The sequence below is a fragment of the Trachypithecus francoisi genome, unplaced genomic scaffold (genome assembly GCF_009764315.1).
Source record: "Trachypithecus francoisi isolate TF-2019V2 unplaced genomic scaffold, Tfra_2.0 Lachesis_group13, whole genome shotgun sequence".
In the NCBI taxonomy this organism is placed as follows: domain Eukaryota; kingdom Metazoa; phylum Chordata; class Mammalia; order Primates; family Cercopithecidae; genus Trachypithecus; species Trachypithecus francoisi.
This window is the reverse complement of record NW_022681458.1, coordinates 67,330,696-67,348,043: the sequence shown is the minus strand read 5'-3', so window position 1 is coordinate 67,348,043 and position 17,348 is coordinate 67,330,696. Positions and strand designations below refer to the sequence as shown.

At 38.5% G+C, this 17,348-nt stretch overlaps 1 protein-coding gene and 1 long non-coding RNA gene across 5 annotated transcripts in view; one reads left to right on the top strand and one right to left on the bottom strand.

Annotated features, from left to right (window-relative positions):
* The window catches only part of CHN1 (chimerin 1), a 222,758-nt gene that overhangs the window by 9,250 nt on the left and 196,160 nt on the right, over positions 1 to 17,348 (bottom strand). For 3 of the 4 annotated variants that reach the window (XM_033231065.1, XM_033231066.1, XM_033231068.1), the window contains 4 exons: positions 15,676 to 15,760; positions 4,118 to 4,291; positions 3,318 to 3,395; positions 482 to 619 (listed from right to left, as the gene is read on the bottom strand). In XM_033231065.1, the coding sequence (XP_033086956.1) occupies positions 482 to 619; positions 3,318 to 3,395; positions 4,118 to 4,291; positions 15,676 to 15,760 (475 nt within the window). The remainder of the gene's footprint in view (positions 1 to 481; positions 620 to 3,317; positions 3,396 to 4,117; positions 4,292 to 15,675; positions 15,761 to 17,348) is intronic. The other variant, XM_033231067.1, reaches the window with a different exon arrangement.
* The window catches only part of LOC117094835, a 65,273-nt gene that overhangs the window by 26,495 nt on the left and 21,430 nt on the right, over positions 1 to 17,348 (top strand). Inside the window, exon 2 of the long non-coding RNA XR_004441697.1 lies at positions 1,782 to 1,859. This is a non-coding gene — a long non-coding RNA (uncharacterized LOC117094835). The remainder of the gene's footprint in view (positions 1 to 1,781; positions 1,860 to 17,348) is intronic.

Here is a 17,348-nt window from a genome sequence, read left to right as displayed (position 1 = left end):
AGGCATGCGCCACCACACCCAGCTAATTTTTTGTATTTTTAGTAGAGATGGGGTTTCACCATGTTGGCCAGGCTGGTCTTGAACTCCTGACTTCAGGTGATCTGCCTGCCTTGGCCTCCCAAAGTGCTGGGATTACAGGCATTAGCCACCACTGGCCTGGTTTTGTTTTTTTAATTTTACTTTTCCAGTTATTCATTTTTATTTTATTTTACAAAAGCATTGGCCTACATCTAAAGAGCACTGGTATAAGCCTTATTTTGGAAAATGAGGTTTAGCACATTACAAAGAAGCTTCTGATGGCATTAAGTCATAAAATAATCTACGTTACAGAACAATGCAAAATTCTTGTCAGTATATTAACCATAGAGAGAGGCGAAGAGGAAATATTTCAAAAATGCATTCAAGTTAACCAGAAAACCAGGAAGAGTGATTACCAAGAGGAGGTTGTCAGGTTATTTGAAATACATGCATTCATACTTACTGGCAGATTCTATAAACTTAGGGTAGGCATCATATGTAATGAGTGGAATTGGCAAATCCCTGAAGTACAGTTTAAGTGCACCAGTGATAATGTTGATATCTTCATACATGTTCACAGAAATATCTGCCTTCTCACCATCTTTTAAGGATGTTGAAAGAAACAAAAATAAATATCTGGATTCACAGCAGTGTTTTAATGAAAGACATATCTGTATATAAATCAGATTTTAAAGATTAGCAATGCTTCAGTTTTTAACAAAGTGTAGTGTGCTACATGTTACATATTAATGATTAATTTTCTACGAAAGAGCCTCTTCTGATCTCCAGCATGCCTCACCTGCCCTACCAGACAGGTTAAGCTCCCCAGTTATTAATATTTTCCTTTATAGCCCTTATTAAAATAAAATCAATAGCTACTGTGTGATTGTTATTTAAAGTGAGCCCTCCATGAGTGCAAGGACCAAGCGTACATGGTTAACGTCGTATCTAAAGTAAAGAACATGGTGCCTGGCCTATAGTAGCTGCTTAGTATTTTTGAGTTAACGAATCAATGGAAAATAGATTTAGACAAGCTAGGAGCCTAAAAGAGTAACATGCTGGGGCTTCCTATGTACGTTGTTATTAAACTGGTTCTTTTAAAACCTGCTTTTTAGTAAGTATACACAAATACATTCTTCCACCTGTATTATCTATTTACTTATTTTCTGTTTTGAAATAATGCAAACAAATCCTGGAATCTGATATCTACATACTACATACTAAGCAGGGCTATACCATATCAGCACAGTCTATAATATCTCTGTTTCCTGATTGTTTCTTTACTTTCTGCTCTTGCCTCTACCAGATTAGGGCTCTTCTGGGGTAAAGCTCATGAGATTTTATTTGCTTTGACCATGGATCTCTCACTGTACTTGTCACATAAGTATCTGTGATTCCACCAAAGGACAAAATGTAGCAGAGGTATAATGGCAGCTGCTGACGTCAGAGTAGTCAGCTTTCCATTCAGTGACTAAGCTGGGGAAGACTTCCCCAAACTTGCCTTTTTACCTTGGCTCTTAAATGAGTTCATTCCAGCATCCTATGGATATTGTCTTCTTTCTTGGATCTCATTACTTGAGGTTTATGTCTCTCAGAAGTGATCATCCTTAATTATTCCAAATTATTTTGCTCTGTTTATTTGATATCCTATTCCTTTGAACATGCATGGAATTGGGCAGTATTTATATACAGAACTGATTTTAATGATCTGAGTCACAGGCTTCCTGTAACTCTTGTTAAAATCCTTTGCATCATTCCTACAGATCTTGCAGATGAGTGCTGGTACATATCCTTGGGAGGCCGAAGACTGGCCCCCAGCAGTGTGGCTACAGGGAGCCAAGGTGAGCTCTCCATGAATTTTAAAATCTGTTACTGGTGTTTTCAGGTCACAAAATGGTTGTCTTACATCTTCAATAGAGGAAACTGTGCCATTTCTTTGTTCTCTGGGGTCCATAGGAACATTCAATTTCTTTGTCAGTGTGAATTTAGTTTTGAGACTCGTAGCCAGAGGCTGGGAATGGACATGCTCAGCTGCAGAGCTTCCAGAGTAAAGAGATGCTTCTTCCCGTTCAACCTGTCAGGGATTCAGGACTGCTCTTCCTGATGCTTATTCGGAGTGAATACACCATTACTTCACCTCCCTTTCTTTGCTCTTAATCACGTACTTGGGCTGGCCTTGTTTCCCTCAGGTTGGTAATGAATATTTAATTATTTTTGCTTTCTGCCTCTGTTGCCTACAAGAGGTCTGTGAATGGGAGAAGTTTCTGTGATAGGACTAGAATATGTACTTGCAAAGGACAGTGGTTCCTTAAAAGATCACTAACTCTTACTCCTTTACTTCCTATATTCAAGGCTACAGGTCTTCTTTGGAACCACCTTGTTCTAGTCCTTAGAGCAAAGACAAATTTGGAGAACCATGGAAGCAAATCTTAATTTAAATGTTAGCTAAGAAAATTAAGCTCCACTGAGCTTTTCTTTGACTAGGCCCCTTCTACAGTGGTGGATGGGAGCCCCACGGAAGGGCCACTAAAGCTGCTTTCAGCTTTCTGGCCCCAACACACGAGTCTGGGCTTGGGTCTCAGCTCATCAAAGATGGTGATGAAGATGCCGGGGGGCATGGATGACAGACAGGGTGAGATGGGTTAACTCAAGCCTGAGAAGCCTGAGATCTGTAATGGTATAGATCCTACTCTTTATTCTATCGTTTTTGGTGAATGTAATCGCTCTGTATGTATTTTTGTGAACATGGACCAGCCTTGGATACTCAAATATTGGTAACATAGTTTTATTTTATACTTCTTTTGCACTCTGAAATTTGACTGTTTAATAATTACAACACATAGAAAAAATTATAAGCTAAGTTTTTTTTTTTTTTTTTTTTTTTTGAGACAGAGTCTCGCTCTGTCGCCCAGGCTGGAGTGCAGTGGCCAGATCTCAGCTCACTGCAAGCTCCGCCTCCCGGGTTTACGCCATTCTCCTGCCTCAGCCTCCCGAGTAGCTGGGACTACAGGCGCCCGCCACCTCGCCCGGCTAGTTTTTTGTATTTTTTTTAGTAGAGACGGGGTTTCACCGTGTTAGCCAGGATGGTCTCGATCTCCTGACCTCGTGATCCGCCCGTCTCGGCCTCCCAAAGTGCTGGGATTACAGGCTTGAGCCACCGCGCCCGGCCTACAAGCTAAGTTTTTAAATTTGGTATAATAATCATCGATTATTTAGAAAAAATAATGCAAAAAATACCTCATAAGAAATTTAGCAAAGAGTATTATGTCTTAAGTTATGGAACATTGTGAAAAACATACCTCTGTCGAAAGCCATCTTGACATCTTCAATTAGGTCACTAAATCCTGATACTCGGTATAGTCCTTCAGAATTAAGACCTGACAAATAAAAATAGTTAGTTTCTTTGAATTATGTCTTTTCTTCAGATTTTAACTTCTCACACTTTAAGCTGGGAGGTAATGTGTCAGAAGAAATAAAATATACATGTTTAGAAATCTTTTCACACTCTTCTCCCAAAATAAAATGATTTCACACACAGTTCTCTAACTCTTACCTATTGTCACCTGAATATCATCTAGCTCATCATTTGGTCTAATTAAGTCAAATATGTGAAGTCTTAAGGGAAATAATTCATCACCCCAATTACATCATAAATTCTTTTACATAACAGAAGACTAAGATAAAATATAGGCCTGTTTTTCCCAAGTGGGAAAGAATAATTAGGATGCAGCTCTGTTTTTGGCTTTAGATAGTTTCAGTAGAGCATTTACACTTTTGCTTCTTGAACCAAAGAAAAATATAAAAACTGAAAAATGAATTTGTCTTTACCTGTCAACTTTTGCAAACTGGAAGCATCATCTATAAATATATTTTTATATAAGCATATTTGCTATACTTGGTTAAATGTACCTTGAAATCAAGCTATTTAATTACTTGTTAAATTAATTCATTTCAGTCTTTGAGATCATCTGACATATGAAACCATTCCCCTCCAAATTACAGAAGACAACTGTATTGTGCAATGAGGTACCCAAAAGGCATCAGGACTGGTATTGGTAGTGAAAGGAGACCACTGCAACCCACACTGCAAATGCCTCACCTCTAGACTCAATCTCTCTGATGCACATGTCTACTACCATTGGCCGCTTAGTGGTGTGTGCTTTCACGAGCGTTGTAAGGTCACAGCTGTACACTTTTTTGACATGTTTCAAGTCTGGTTTACAGTCATTTGGGACCATCTTGGAACACTGCTTATGAACATTCAAACCACAATCTAAGAAAAGAATAAAGAAAGGAAACATTCAATATTATTTTCAGAGTTTTGAGCATTCTGGAGTGTTAATTTTAGCAAAAGGCACTCCAGCTTGAATTAGGTTTTAAAGTGGACTAGACTCCAGCAGTTCCTTCTGGGTGGGAAAACAATATTCTCATCTTTTCTCTTGGAACGATTTGGTTATAAGCCAGGAGACCAGAATTCTTGCTCATGCTTCATCATTTAATTGCTATATGATCTCAGGAGAATACAATGAAAAATCAAAATTAGTAAGTGTTTAATTCAAAGTCCACAAAATATGTCAAATAGCCAATAAAAAATTAACCCATTTCTTTCTTTTTTTTTTTTTTTTTTTTGAGTCGGTGTCTCGCTCTGTCGCCCAGGCTGGAGTGCAGTGGCCGGATCTCAGCTCACTGCAAGCTCCGCCTCCCGGGTTTACGCCATTCTCCTGCCTCAGCCTCCCAAGTAGCTGGGACTACAGGCGCCCGCCAACTCGCCCGGCTAGTTTTTTGTATTTTTTAGTAGAGATGGGGTTTCGCCGTGTTAGCTAGGTTGGTCTCGATCTCCTGACCTCGCAATCCACCCGTCTCGGCCTCCCAAAGTGCTGGGATTACAGGCTTGAGCCACCGACCCATTTCTTTAAAGTTACATAAAAAGTTTATTTAATGTGGGGTATAATTGTATTTTAAGTATATGTGATATAAAGTGGAATTGGACCTCCAAAAGTAGGAGTATCCAGGGCCCTCTTAAAATGGTGCTGCTCAGGTTTATATCTATCCGTAATCCTTTCTATATATATGAAAACTAATATATAAATTCCTCTAGTAGCTAGAAATAGCTGTAACTATTATTTATTGCTATACTATTACCAGCTAACATTTATTGAGGGCTTACTAGTGCCAGGCACTATTCTAAGTGCTTTACATTTATTATTTCACTTAAACTCACAAAGCTCCATGAAACAGGTACTTTTTTCCCTCATATTATACCTGAGAAAACCAAGCACACAAATAATAAGTAATTTACCCAAGGCCACGCATTTAGTACACAGTGCAGCAGAACTCAAGCCTATGGATGATTCTAGAGTCCACATTTTAAAAATGTTTACTGTTTAATTACAAAGGATATAGCTGAAAAGATGTATAGAAAGAGGAATGGGGAAAGGAATGTGGTGGTTCCAGCCCTCCCTGGGTGCATCACCCTCTAGGAACCACCATATGTTCAGCTATCTGGAAGCCCCTAGAGTCAGTCCACAATTTTAACACCTAGACACATACTGCCTCTACTGAAGTTACTCTTTTGCTTTGTAATTGTACTTAGTTATAACTCCTAAGATGCCAGAAACCAAATATTTTCTAGTTAATATTGTGAGACACTTTATTTTTCAACAAGCAAAGCACAACGAAATTTTAGATGGGGTAGAGAGGAATACAAATATTTTGTTAAATTAGACTGCAGAGTGAGAAACCATACCTAAATAATTCAACTAAAATAAATGTCATTTTTATGTTTTAAAAGAACATAACCTATTTGTTTTTAAGTTCATAAAAACTCGATGTTGACCTCTTGTAAATCCAGTCCAAGTGGCGCATATATGATTTATAGCCAGGTCTTAAGGAAGTCAATTTGAAAATCGTACAATGCCATTCAATTTTGCTTGCTGTTTCTGGCAGAAAAGGGATCCTAATATTCACCTCACAAAATTGTTATGAGAATTAATGAGCCAATGCATTCAGGTGCTTTGAATGTTGTAAAATGCTAGACAAATGCTGGTGATCATTATCATGACTTTTGGTAAAAGTTATTAGCTGTGATCTAGTTATATATAGTGGTAACAGTTAACAGAGACAAGGAAAATTAGCCAAAACTTATAAACAATATCATTGTTTCATTAAATGTGTAGACACTGGCGACTTGAAGTGAGAACTTAAGGCCTGTGGCAACTCTAGGGAAAGAATTCATATGAACTGAGCACCTCCAGGTACAAAGACAGGCTAGGTGTCAAGGGAAGCTGGGTCTCTGCATATGTGTGGAAGATGGCATCACCAGTGCTAATAGTGCCAAAAGTTATCAACCCTAAGGAACGTCAGCTTGTGAATACAGAATGGCTTCCAGAACAAACAGCTCAATCTGCACTATCTGAACAAACGACCCAACACTATTCCATATCATTAATGTCCAAATGACTTCAGAACCAAGTCCCAAATTCTTCTTTATCTCTGTATTAGAGAATACATAAGAGATCTGATTCAATCATAAGGCAAACCAACTGTCCACTTAAAAGATCTCCTGTCTCCTGAATATTTTAATGTTTTGGGTAACTTTTATAACTTAGAATTCAGTCTAGAATTTATTAGCTATGTGATTTTGAGTGAGCTGCTCAAATTTTCTGTACCTCAGTTATGTAAAATGGGAACAATAGTATTTATTAGAGTTCATGTGAGGCTTCAATGTTAATATATGTAAAATGCATACATGTAGTAAACTGTGTTTACCATGACTATGTTGTTGTTTAGAAAAATGAAATAACACTTTGAGAGGCCTTTTCTATGTAGTACCTCAAGGTTGTCAATCAGCTTAAGGTTAGAAGCTAAGTTGAACTCAAGGCTAAAAATTTCATATTTGTCAGATGTGAAGGCCAGGTCCTGAAAAGGAACTGGATAACTGGGGATACAGATGCTTCCATGTCTACACTGTTCTTAATGTATTTCATTTAAATAAAAGGACCCCCAAGTAAGTAATGCATCATTTCTCTCTCGACTGCTTTTGCCATATTTGGGGAGTTTTCAGCTATTATTTTTTTCAAATATTTTTTCAGCCTCTCATTCTTTATCTTCTTTTGGGATTCCAACAATACAAATGCTTAAAAGTTTTGTTATGGTCCCACTGGTCTCTGAGGCTCAGTTCACTTTTTAAAATCTATTTTCTAAGCCAAGCATGGTGACTCACACCTATAATCCCAGCACTTTGAAAGGCTGAAGTGGGAGAACTGCTTAAGGCCGGGAGTTTGAGACAAGCCTAGGCAACATAATGAGACCCTGTCTCTACAAAAATTTTTAAAAATTGGTGGTTGTGGTGGTGTGTGCCTGTAATTCCAGCTACTCTGCGGGCTTGAGGTAGGAGGATTGCTTGAGCCCAGGTGGTCAAGGCTGTAGTGAGCTATGATCATACCACTGCACCCCCGCCTGGATGACAGAGCGAGACCCTCTCTCTAAAAAAAAAAAAAATACATTAAAAAATACATATTTTCTCTTTGTTGTTTGACTTGGATAATTTCTACTGATCTTCACTTCAAGTTCATCTTCACTCTGTCATGTCTGTTCTGCTACTGAGCCCATAATCTGGTGAGTTCCTTTTAGTTATATTTTTCAGTTCTAAAATTTCCATTTGGTTCTTCCTAATATCTATTTCTTTTCTGATATTTCCTTTTTTTTCATTTGTTTCAAGAGTGTTCATAATTGCTTGTTGGGGCATTTTTTTTTTTTTTTTTTTTTTGAGACGGAGTCTCGCTCTGTCGCCCAGGCTGGAGTGCAGTGGCCGGATCTCAGCTCACTGCAAGCTCCACCTCCCGGGTTTACGCCATTCTCCTGCCTCAGCCTCCCGAGTAGCTGGGACTACAGGCGCCCACCACCTCGCCCGGCTAGTTTTTTTTTTTTTTTTTTGTATTTTTTAGTAGAGACGGGGTTTCACCGTGTTAGTCAGGATGGTCTCGATCTCCTGACCTCGTGATCCGCCCGTCTCGGCCTCCCAAAGTGCTGGGATTACAGGCTTGAGCCACCGCGCCCGGCCTGTTGGGGCATTTTTTATGACAGTTGCTTTTCTTGTCTGATAACTACAATATCTGTGTCATCTTGATGTTGCTATTGGTGTCTGTCAATTTTCCTTTTTTATTTAAGATTTTCCTCGTTATTTCCAGAGTAACTTTTGATGAGTAATTCTGAACTGTATCCTTGATATTTTGAGTATTATTTGACTCTCGTTCCTACTAAATCTTTAAAATTGTAGCCTGTAGTCAATCTGTTTGGATTTAGAATGCCCTTTTGTAGCCCGTGATCCAAATGTCAACCTACTTTACAAAGTTTTTTCAATGCTACTGCAGTGTTATTGTGTCTGCCCCACTTGTCTATTACTCAAATGGCAGGACTCTGCTCCACATTCTCTGTGGCACTGGGTGGGAGGGAGAGTACTTCAGGTAGGGTTGAAGTCAAAGCTGTGCCCACAAACTTGGTTGGGGAATAGTACTATTTTACATGCAACTGCATGATGGGCATAGATGGTAAGAGTTCTCATCACTCTCAGTTGCCTCATTACTGCAGGTTAGGGATGAAGATACAGCTCTCCCCATAGACTTGGGCTGAGAGGGTGCTGCTTCTACTATAGGGTGGGGAAGAAAGTCAGGATCCCACTCTCAAGCTCAGCAAAGGAGGGATACCAGTTTCTGCAAGGCAGGAATGGAAGGAAGCTAGGGTTCCACTCACAGGTTTGCAGTAGAGTGCACCACTGCTATTGCAAGATGGTGGTGGAAAACTAGGTTGTACCTACAGACTCTGCTGCTGCAGCATCCACTGACAAGGTGTAGCAGAAGGGTCTCTGTTTACCTAGAGAATGGAAGGTATGGCTGAAAGGTTTCTGTGCTGCTGGGCTGCCCTTTTCCCACTGCGTTAGGTAGAAAGAGCAGCCTTTTTTGGGGATTATTTTTAATCTCTGCCAGTTGGCATTTATGGTTTGTGGGCTTCTCTGGTGACCAGGCTGGGATACACTGGAGGTTAAAACAGACAAAATTAGCCACCAGGGAACTCACTGCTAGGTTGTGGAATCCTGAGGTGCTTAGTCTGCCTTCCAACTTTCAGAGTCTTCCGATAGTTGATGTATATGTTTTGTCCAGTGCCTTTTGTTATAATTATTGGGAGTAATAAAAGCATATTTATCCACCTTGACCAGAACTGGAAGAACTCTTATAACAATGTTTTAGAAGCATGAAATTCAACAAGCTTCAAAATCTAATAATAGTGTTGATATACCTCATACTTTAAGTGTAATACACACAGGTCACAGATTGAGTCAGAAAGGGCTCTTGGTAAAAAGCTATCCCAATATGTTCATTTCAAGCTGAAGACCATGAGGTTGAGAGAGGCTAAATGACTTGTTCAGGTTACTCAGCCAGAAAGTGCTGGAACTGACTTTGAAATCTTAGATTGCTGATTCCTAGCCTGTCCTCTTCCCACTGGGTCATACACACCACTTTTCCCCACGTATACCATACAGTACATCATGTACTCATGGTTATATTTTCCATTATTGAAGATGAATTTGCTATTTTCAACCTCTTATTCAAAAATGTATATTGTACTCATTATTCATTGTATAGACTTCAGTTTAAAAAACACTGCTATATTTTACCCAAATGAGTCCCATTATAGATATCAATATATATAATTGATCTGGTAGGGTTTTTAAAATGCAGTGATAAAACTTGTTTTGTTATATTCTTTCCCTATGTATAAAAATCCAGTAGAAAGCAAAAAAGTAAAATTGTGATGCATACACATAAAACATCTGAATGGCACTAATGGTTTGGTATTGACTTTTTTCCTTTGAATGTTTGGAGTCATCCCCCAATTTTTTTTTTTGTTTTTTTAAACAGGGTCTCACTCTGTCACCCAGGCTGGAGTCAATGGCGCGATCTTGGCTCACTGCAACCTCTGCCTCCCGGTTCAAGTAATACTCATGCCTCAGCCTCCCGAGTAGCTGGGACTACAGGCACGCGCCGCTACGCCCAGCTAATTTTTTGTACTTTTAGTAGAGACAGGGTTTCACCATATCGGCCAGGCTGGTATTGAACTCCTGACCTCAGATAGTCTACCCGCCTTGGCCTCCCAAAGTTCTGGGATTATAGGCGTGAGTTACCACGTCCAGCATTCATCTCCCATTTTAAACATCAGCAGGTTCTTAAGTTTATTTGTAACTCAGTGAAGACTGGATAAAGTGATGAGTGAGCTCAGATTTAGGTATTTAAGAGGAGGGAAATGTTTTCTAAACTGATGTTCTTTTATTTAAATAAGATAAAACTATGAGAAAATATTAATATGTTATGCTCAATTTTAACAATATATCTCAAAGGCTAAATTTTTGGTGGACTGGATATGAAGTCTTTGCCAAAGATGGCAAAGTCATTAAAATCTGCTTTTTATACACTTACATTCACAGTGCAATTCACTAGCCCTGAGCTTGCTCTGAAAACTACTGCTTCAGGGACTAACAGTATATCAAGATTTCAGCTTGCCATTAAGGCTTTATTTGGTTTTCATACTTATTTATTAAAGTCATATAACTCTTATATAGTTCCATTTCTCTCAGGGAAGCTCTATACTACAAATAATAATAGTAATAAAAGGTCCATAAATTATTTCATTTGTTGAATCTCTTGGTTTGGTAGGTTATTTTTATATTACTATTAAACCACATTTCTCCCTTCCAATTTCTCAAGTTAATAAGCATAGAATAAACATATGAAAGGAGGAATAAAAAATTCAAGTCACATTTTATTCTATACTTTCTTAAAAAATATTTCTATTACTTAGACTACCAACTTTAGGTTACTTTCAAATCTTCTGGGGCTTGATTTTGCTAAAACACAGGTTTTATATCTAGAGAGCACAGAAATCAATTTTTTGAAAGGAATAGCTGATATTTACATTCTATTGACAGGATTAAAGGATAATATAATTATGTTAAGATTTGAAATTATCATTCTCTCTGAATGTTCATATTTTAAATAATGGCAAAAATTTGTTTTGAAACATATCTTTTTTTCACCCCCAGGAAAGTGGCATAGCTTGTATTTTAATATGCATCAGAATTATTTTCATAAGCAAAATTAAGAAGAATGCTTTGTTCTTTGGAATACTGATGAAAATATTGTTTCCAATTACAAGGGGCTCCATGAAACTTTTAAGCAAGTCTTACCAATTTCTCACTGGCTTACAAGGACAAACATAACTCTTTAGGTACAATCAATCAAAACAGTAGTTAAAAAACATTACTTCCACTTACTTTCTTCAACCTAAAAGGGCTTGTGTACCTGAAGTAATAAATACTCACACTTTACTATTAGGAAAACCCCTGCCATTTCCCTTTGGAGGCAGCAAAGATAATGATACACTAAAAATAGGAAGTCACTTTCATAAACAACCCACATTAAACTGATATGTCTGATTTGAAATAATTATCTTTCTTAATTTCTTAGAATATTCTGGTAAGGCTAAGATGAAAACAATTCAGGAATGCTGCTGGAATAATCTTTTTTTAAAGATGAATGTTTGACAGTCTCAATGATTACATAATAGATTAACCTATGAGCTTCCCTTTCATAAATTAAAAAAAACTATTCAAAGGAACTATTCTAAATGAACAATGACCATCCTTTGAACTTGATTTTTAAAGGCTACCTACTCGGGTCATAAATACTCTAGCCGGAGGAGCACCATTTCCAATCCGCAGTTAGCTATGCCCTTGCAACATCACTTTCTTCACTTCAGAGGAGGCTACAGGAAGGGTGACTTTGGTGGGTCAGACTGTGTAATGCCTGCGATGTCACCTTGTACTGCGTGGTTTTGAATAGCCCATGTAATGTAATGATTAGCATTCTCAGGATTGTCCCTGCTGCTCCCTCAGTTGTCCTCATCGCTGTGGTGTGCTTAGCAGCAAGCCAGCGTTTTGAGTCCTGAAGGGACAGCTTGCCTGGTATTAGCTGGATTTAGTCTGACTCCTACAGCAACTTTGCCAGCCTGGTGGTTGAAACATCACCCAATACCTTTACATGATGTTTAAAAAAGGGCTGTGGTGAGGGCTACAAAATTGCTGCTTTTGGCAAACCCTCCTTTAAACATTCCTGACAAGCTCTCTTTTGCCTTGGTGGATTTTGAAAAAAGAAGGCAGAACAAACCAAGCTGTCTCAGGAATCAAAGGCAGATATATACACTTCTTTTCTGACAGCCCGCCATTTTTCTTTGGAAAGAATAGTGTTTAGTGGTTAGTGCATTAGTTTACAATTGCTGCTGTAACAAATTATTAATACCACAAACTCCTGGCTTGAAACATCAAGCATATATTACAATTCTGGAGGTCAGAAGTTCAAAATCACTTTCACTGGGCTAAAATCAAGGTGTTAGCAGGTCTGCATTTCTTCTGGAGGCTTAGGGGAGAATCCATTTCTTTCCTTGCCTTTTCCAGTTTCCAGAGACCACCTGCATTCCTTGGCTTGTGACTCCTTCCTGTCTTCCAAGCCGGCAGCATAGCATCTTCTCTTCCCTTTGACCTCTGCTTCTGTCCTTATATCATCTTTATCAACCTCTCACCTCCCTTTTATAAGGATCTTTATGATTGTGATTATACTAGGCCTCCCTTGACAATCCAGGGTACTCTCCCTGCTGTGGTTTGAGAGTGTCCCCTCAAAAATTCAGGTGTTGCCAATGTGACAGTACTAAGAGATGGGACCTTTAAGAGATGATTAGGTTATGAGGGCGCCTCCCCTGTGAATGGCATTACATGCTCTTATAAAGGGGCTTGACAGAGGGAGTTGACCCCTTTTATACTCTTTTGCCACCTCCTGAGGACACTGCATTCTAGGCACCTCCCCTCTGGACGACACAGTTTTCTAGGCACCATCTTGGAAGCAGAGCTTGGACCCTCACCAGACACTGAACCTGCTGGCAGCTTGATCTTGGACTTCCTGGCCTCCACAACTATGAGAAATAAATTTCTATTTTTTATAAATTACCCAGTCTGTGGTATTTTGTCATAGCAACCCAAAACTCCCCATCTCAATATCCTTAATTTAAACGACATCTGCAACATTCTTCGTGCCATGAAAGGAACAAGGAATGTTGTTGTGGGAATTAGAAGTGGACATCTCGGCCGGGCGCGGTGGCTCAAGCCTGTAATCCCAGCACTTTGGGAGGCCAAGACGGGCGGATCACGAGGTCAGGAGGTCGAGACCATCCTGGCTAATATGGTGAAACCCCGTCTCTACTAAAAAATACAAAAAACTAGCCGGGCGTGGTGGCGGGCGCCTGTAGTCCCAGCTACCCGGGAGGCTGAGGCAGGAGAATGGTGTAAACCCGGGGGGCGGAGCTTGCAGTGAGCTGAGATTCGGCCATTGCAATCCAGCCTGGGCGACAGAGCGAGACTCTGTCTCAAAAAAAAAAAAAAAAAAAGAAGTGGACATCTCTGGGGGCCTATTTTTCAGCTGATCACGGCTAGTGTACACTCTCTCTTTAAATTCTCAATTCTTTGCATTTGGATTTAGATAGTCAAAGGCCAGATGAGCCTCAAAGCCACTTTAGACCTAAGAATCCCACTGTCAATCCAAATATAATTAGTTGTCATAGAAAACAGAACAAATTCAAATCCCAGCCCTCCGTGTTTTCAAAATGATTTGATTCGTGCTTGTATTACACATTAATATGGTTCAAATCACACTGAATATAATGCTTTTAAGGACAAGATATAACATAAAATGAAAAATCTCAAGGCTTTTCTTTCAATTCCTGACCTTTACTCACAATAAGAGGTAGAGGCTATTAATGTGGGTGGCTGTGGAGATGGGGATGAATTCTTTCTCCTTTCCCCCATATTATTGTCATGATAAATGTTCCAAAACATTTCTTTTCCAACATGATTGGGGTTGTAGCATATTCCCAAAGATTATTCATAGGTGCTGTACCTGTTCTCTATTAATAGCTAAGAATTCTTATGTAGATGGCCTTCACTTTTTCAAAATGGAAATGATATACACCCTTACTCATGAACGAAAAGCTTTTGTGACAGCCATAAAACATTTAAAAAACTGTTGCAGAGTATCAGCTGGTCAAGACAGTCTCATAAAGGCAAACTAGGCTCATTAAGATCATTGTTCTCCAGTAGGTAATTTGTGCTTTGGAAAGAGTATTCCATCTGCCTTTGTGAAACTGCAATGCAGACTGCCTCAATACCTCCACTTTACCAACACTTTCCATTCTACTGTTTCCCTCCAGTGCAAAGGCACAACCATAGCCTTCTTCTTGATGGTTCCTCATCCCAACTCTGGATAACCACCAGCCACAGCAAGGCTTTCCTCATTCACTCTGAGCTGAGGCGCTCCCTGACGAACACCTCTGCACGGCTCCAAGTCCACACATGTAGGATTCTTATCCCACTCCCTGTGGCAGGAAGGTCCTTGAATGGTGATATATGCCTGGAACCTTATAACATTTTAGTGATACTAAGGGAATAATAACTGAAAGAAGAGTGACTTGGAACATTTCCATGCAACACATACACCTTGCTATTCAACGGAAATGCAATTTAGAAATAAGAATCAGACCCCAGAAATTTCTGCACATAATGGACAACAAAAATACTCCATTTAAAAATCATGCCACAAAAGAAATGATGTTTATAGTGATAAATCTGATAGTTACTATAGTTACCATTTTGAAATACTTTACTTAGTATATTTTTTAGTGTAAAGTTTCATGCTAAAAGACACATAAGATATTTTTTAGTTTTACAAATTAAATAGCAGAAGGAAACTTTTATGACCAAATACTAGACATTTAAAATTTACATGATTATTTTTAAGCCTATATCAGAATTTAGAGTAGTTTGGATAAATGACCAGTATTCAGTATAGTTGTTCTATACAAATGGATTTCACGTATATAAACAAGTACTTTATTTCACAAAGTATCTCAATACATCCTTGTGTTGGTTATTTCTGTATGTGTAAATCTCACGGTTTCTAAATTTATATCTAAATATTCATGGTCATATTTTACAAAAAGTATTGGATGTATTTGATTTCAAAATGTCACACAGAAAATATTAGTGACTAAGTGGTTTTTCAGAATTTGGTAACCATCTTTGAAGATGAATTCACAGATTTTTAAAGCTTCAATCTGATTTCACAAAAATTTAGTAAGGACAATCCAGCTTAACAAGTTATCTTTAAAATTCAGTTTCCAAGGCAACAATCATAGGTCCCTGTACATTGCTTAAAAAAAATCATTTTTATAAATTTAGTTACTGCAACATCAAAGGCAAGTATTAAATATAACTGCTTTACTTTTATCTCCTTTTATCAGACTTTTTGAACAAGCTGACTTTTCTCTTTTCAGTGGACTAATGCCAGATCCCTAGTGTGCTGTCCATCAAGAGCCAGAAGGTTAAGAGCAGATAAAATACCAAATTTCCAAAGTGGCTGCCTGAAAATCTGGCCTACTGCATGTGCATAATACCAAACCAGGATCCAGCCTACTGGATATGTATAACAACAAGTCTCCTTCTACCTTACCTCTTATAACTTCACAGCTGACTCAATCCAGAGACAAGACAAGAGCTCTTACCTGCACATTTCACTCCCTGAGCAATGAGACCCCACATAAAGTTGGCACAATATTCACACCAGTGTGGCCCTCTGAATGTATGGACCTGAAAAAAAAGGGGCAAATTCAGGACAGGGGAAACACATGGATGGGAAGACTGTTTCATATCAAAGCACTGATACACAAGCCACATATTCTATATATACATGAGAGAGAGAGAGAGAGAGAGAGAGAGACATGGGGTCTCACCGTTGCCCAGGCTGGGCTGCAGTGGTGTATCAGCTCACTGCGGCTTCCCTCAAGCGATCCTCCCACCTCAGCCTCCCGAGTAGCTGGGACTACAGGCAGACCACACCCAGATATTTTTTGTAAAGACGGGGTTTCACCATGTTGCCCAGGCTAGTCTTGAACTTCTGAGCTCAAGCATCTGCCTGCCTTGGCTTCCCAAAGTGCTGGGATTACAGGTGTGAGTCACCACACCCAGCCCACAGTTAGTAATGAAGGGGCAACATGGCTGCATTTATAAGAATCTTGGTTGAGTGAAACTGACAAGCAGTTAACATTTTTCTCAGAGCTTGATTTCTTCTTTGTTTTAGGAATGATAAATCAGACCAATATTCTGTAACTTACTTTTGAAAACTATATAGTGGAGTTTTCCAATGTCCCCTCAAGTGCAAGCACCCCAATCTACACAAACACTGGCATTTCTATGTACTATGCTATTTCTACAGTTCTATGACATGAAAAGGCATCAGCAGCCATATAGAGTATGTCTTGGGTCCTGTCAGGAACTTTTCAGATAATTTACCTTCTGTGACCATGAGTAGGATCACAGATATTAAAGGAGATAATTATTGATGGGTCACATCAGAATCATAAAGGCCCAATTTCTGTTTAAAACTTTTGATATTTATTATGTTAGCAAAGAGAATAAATGTATTTTAGAAACTGCAGAGCTACAGTTTATCAGAAACATTGTTTGAGTAACTATTCGCTAACCATTCTAGCTCACAAAGGTTCTTTCTACTGTATTTGATTTCTTTTCCTCGAAAAAGAAAGGTATCCCCAAAGAAGAAAGGATTCAAATGTTAAGATAACTATCTCTTTTAAATACAGGAAAGAGAAGGCATTCTAGGTTAACTCCAATGAAAAAATATTGGTAGAATATTTTGCAGAAGCAATGAATCCAAACTCTAAACATTAAAAAATGAATAAAATTTTTAATATTATCAGTAAATTACAATTTGATTCCAACATAAATATCTGCCAAACCACTACTGTACATAATAAAATTCACAGCTAAGATTGTCATTTTTACAACTGCTGTATTAATGTATTTGACTAAGTCTTAGAAACCAGGTAAATGATTTTTAAGATATGACCATAAATGTAAGACATAACATTATGTATTCCATTTAGAAAAACCATACCAATTAAATTATGACAAGCCATTGGTTGTAAGATAAATCCCAAATTCAGAGACATTAAAATGGAAAATAAAATGTGCATATAAGAATCAATGAAACATAGTATATCAGAATTCAAAATACTACATTGGCCCAAATATCCATATAAAGCTGCAACGGATAGCCACGGGTTCACTCAAAGCAGGTATGTGCTTGTGACTCTTTGTTGTTGCCAACTGAATCTGAGTACAAAATTTTATGTTGATTTTGAAAAGAAGGTCATGATCC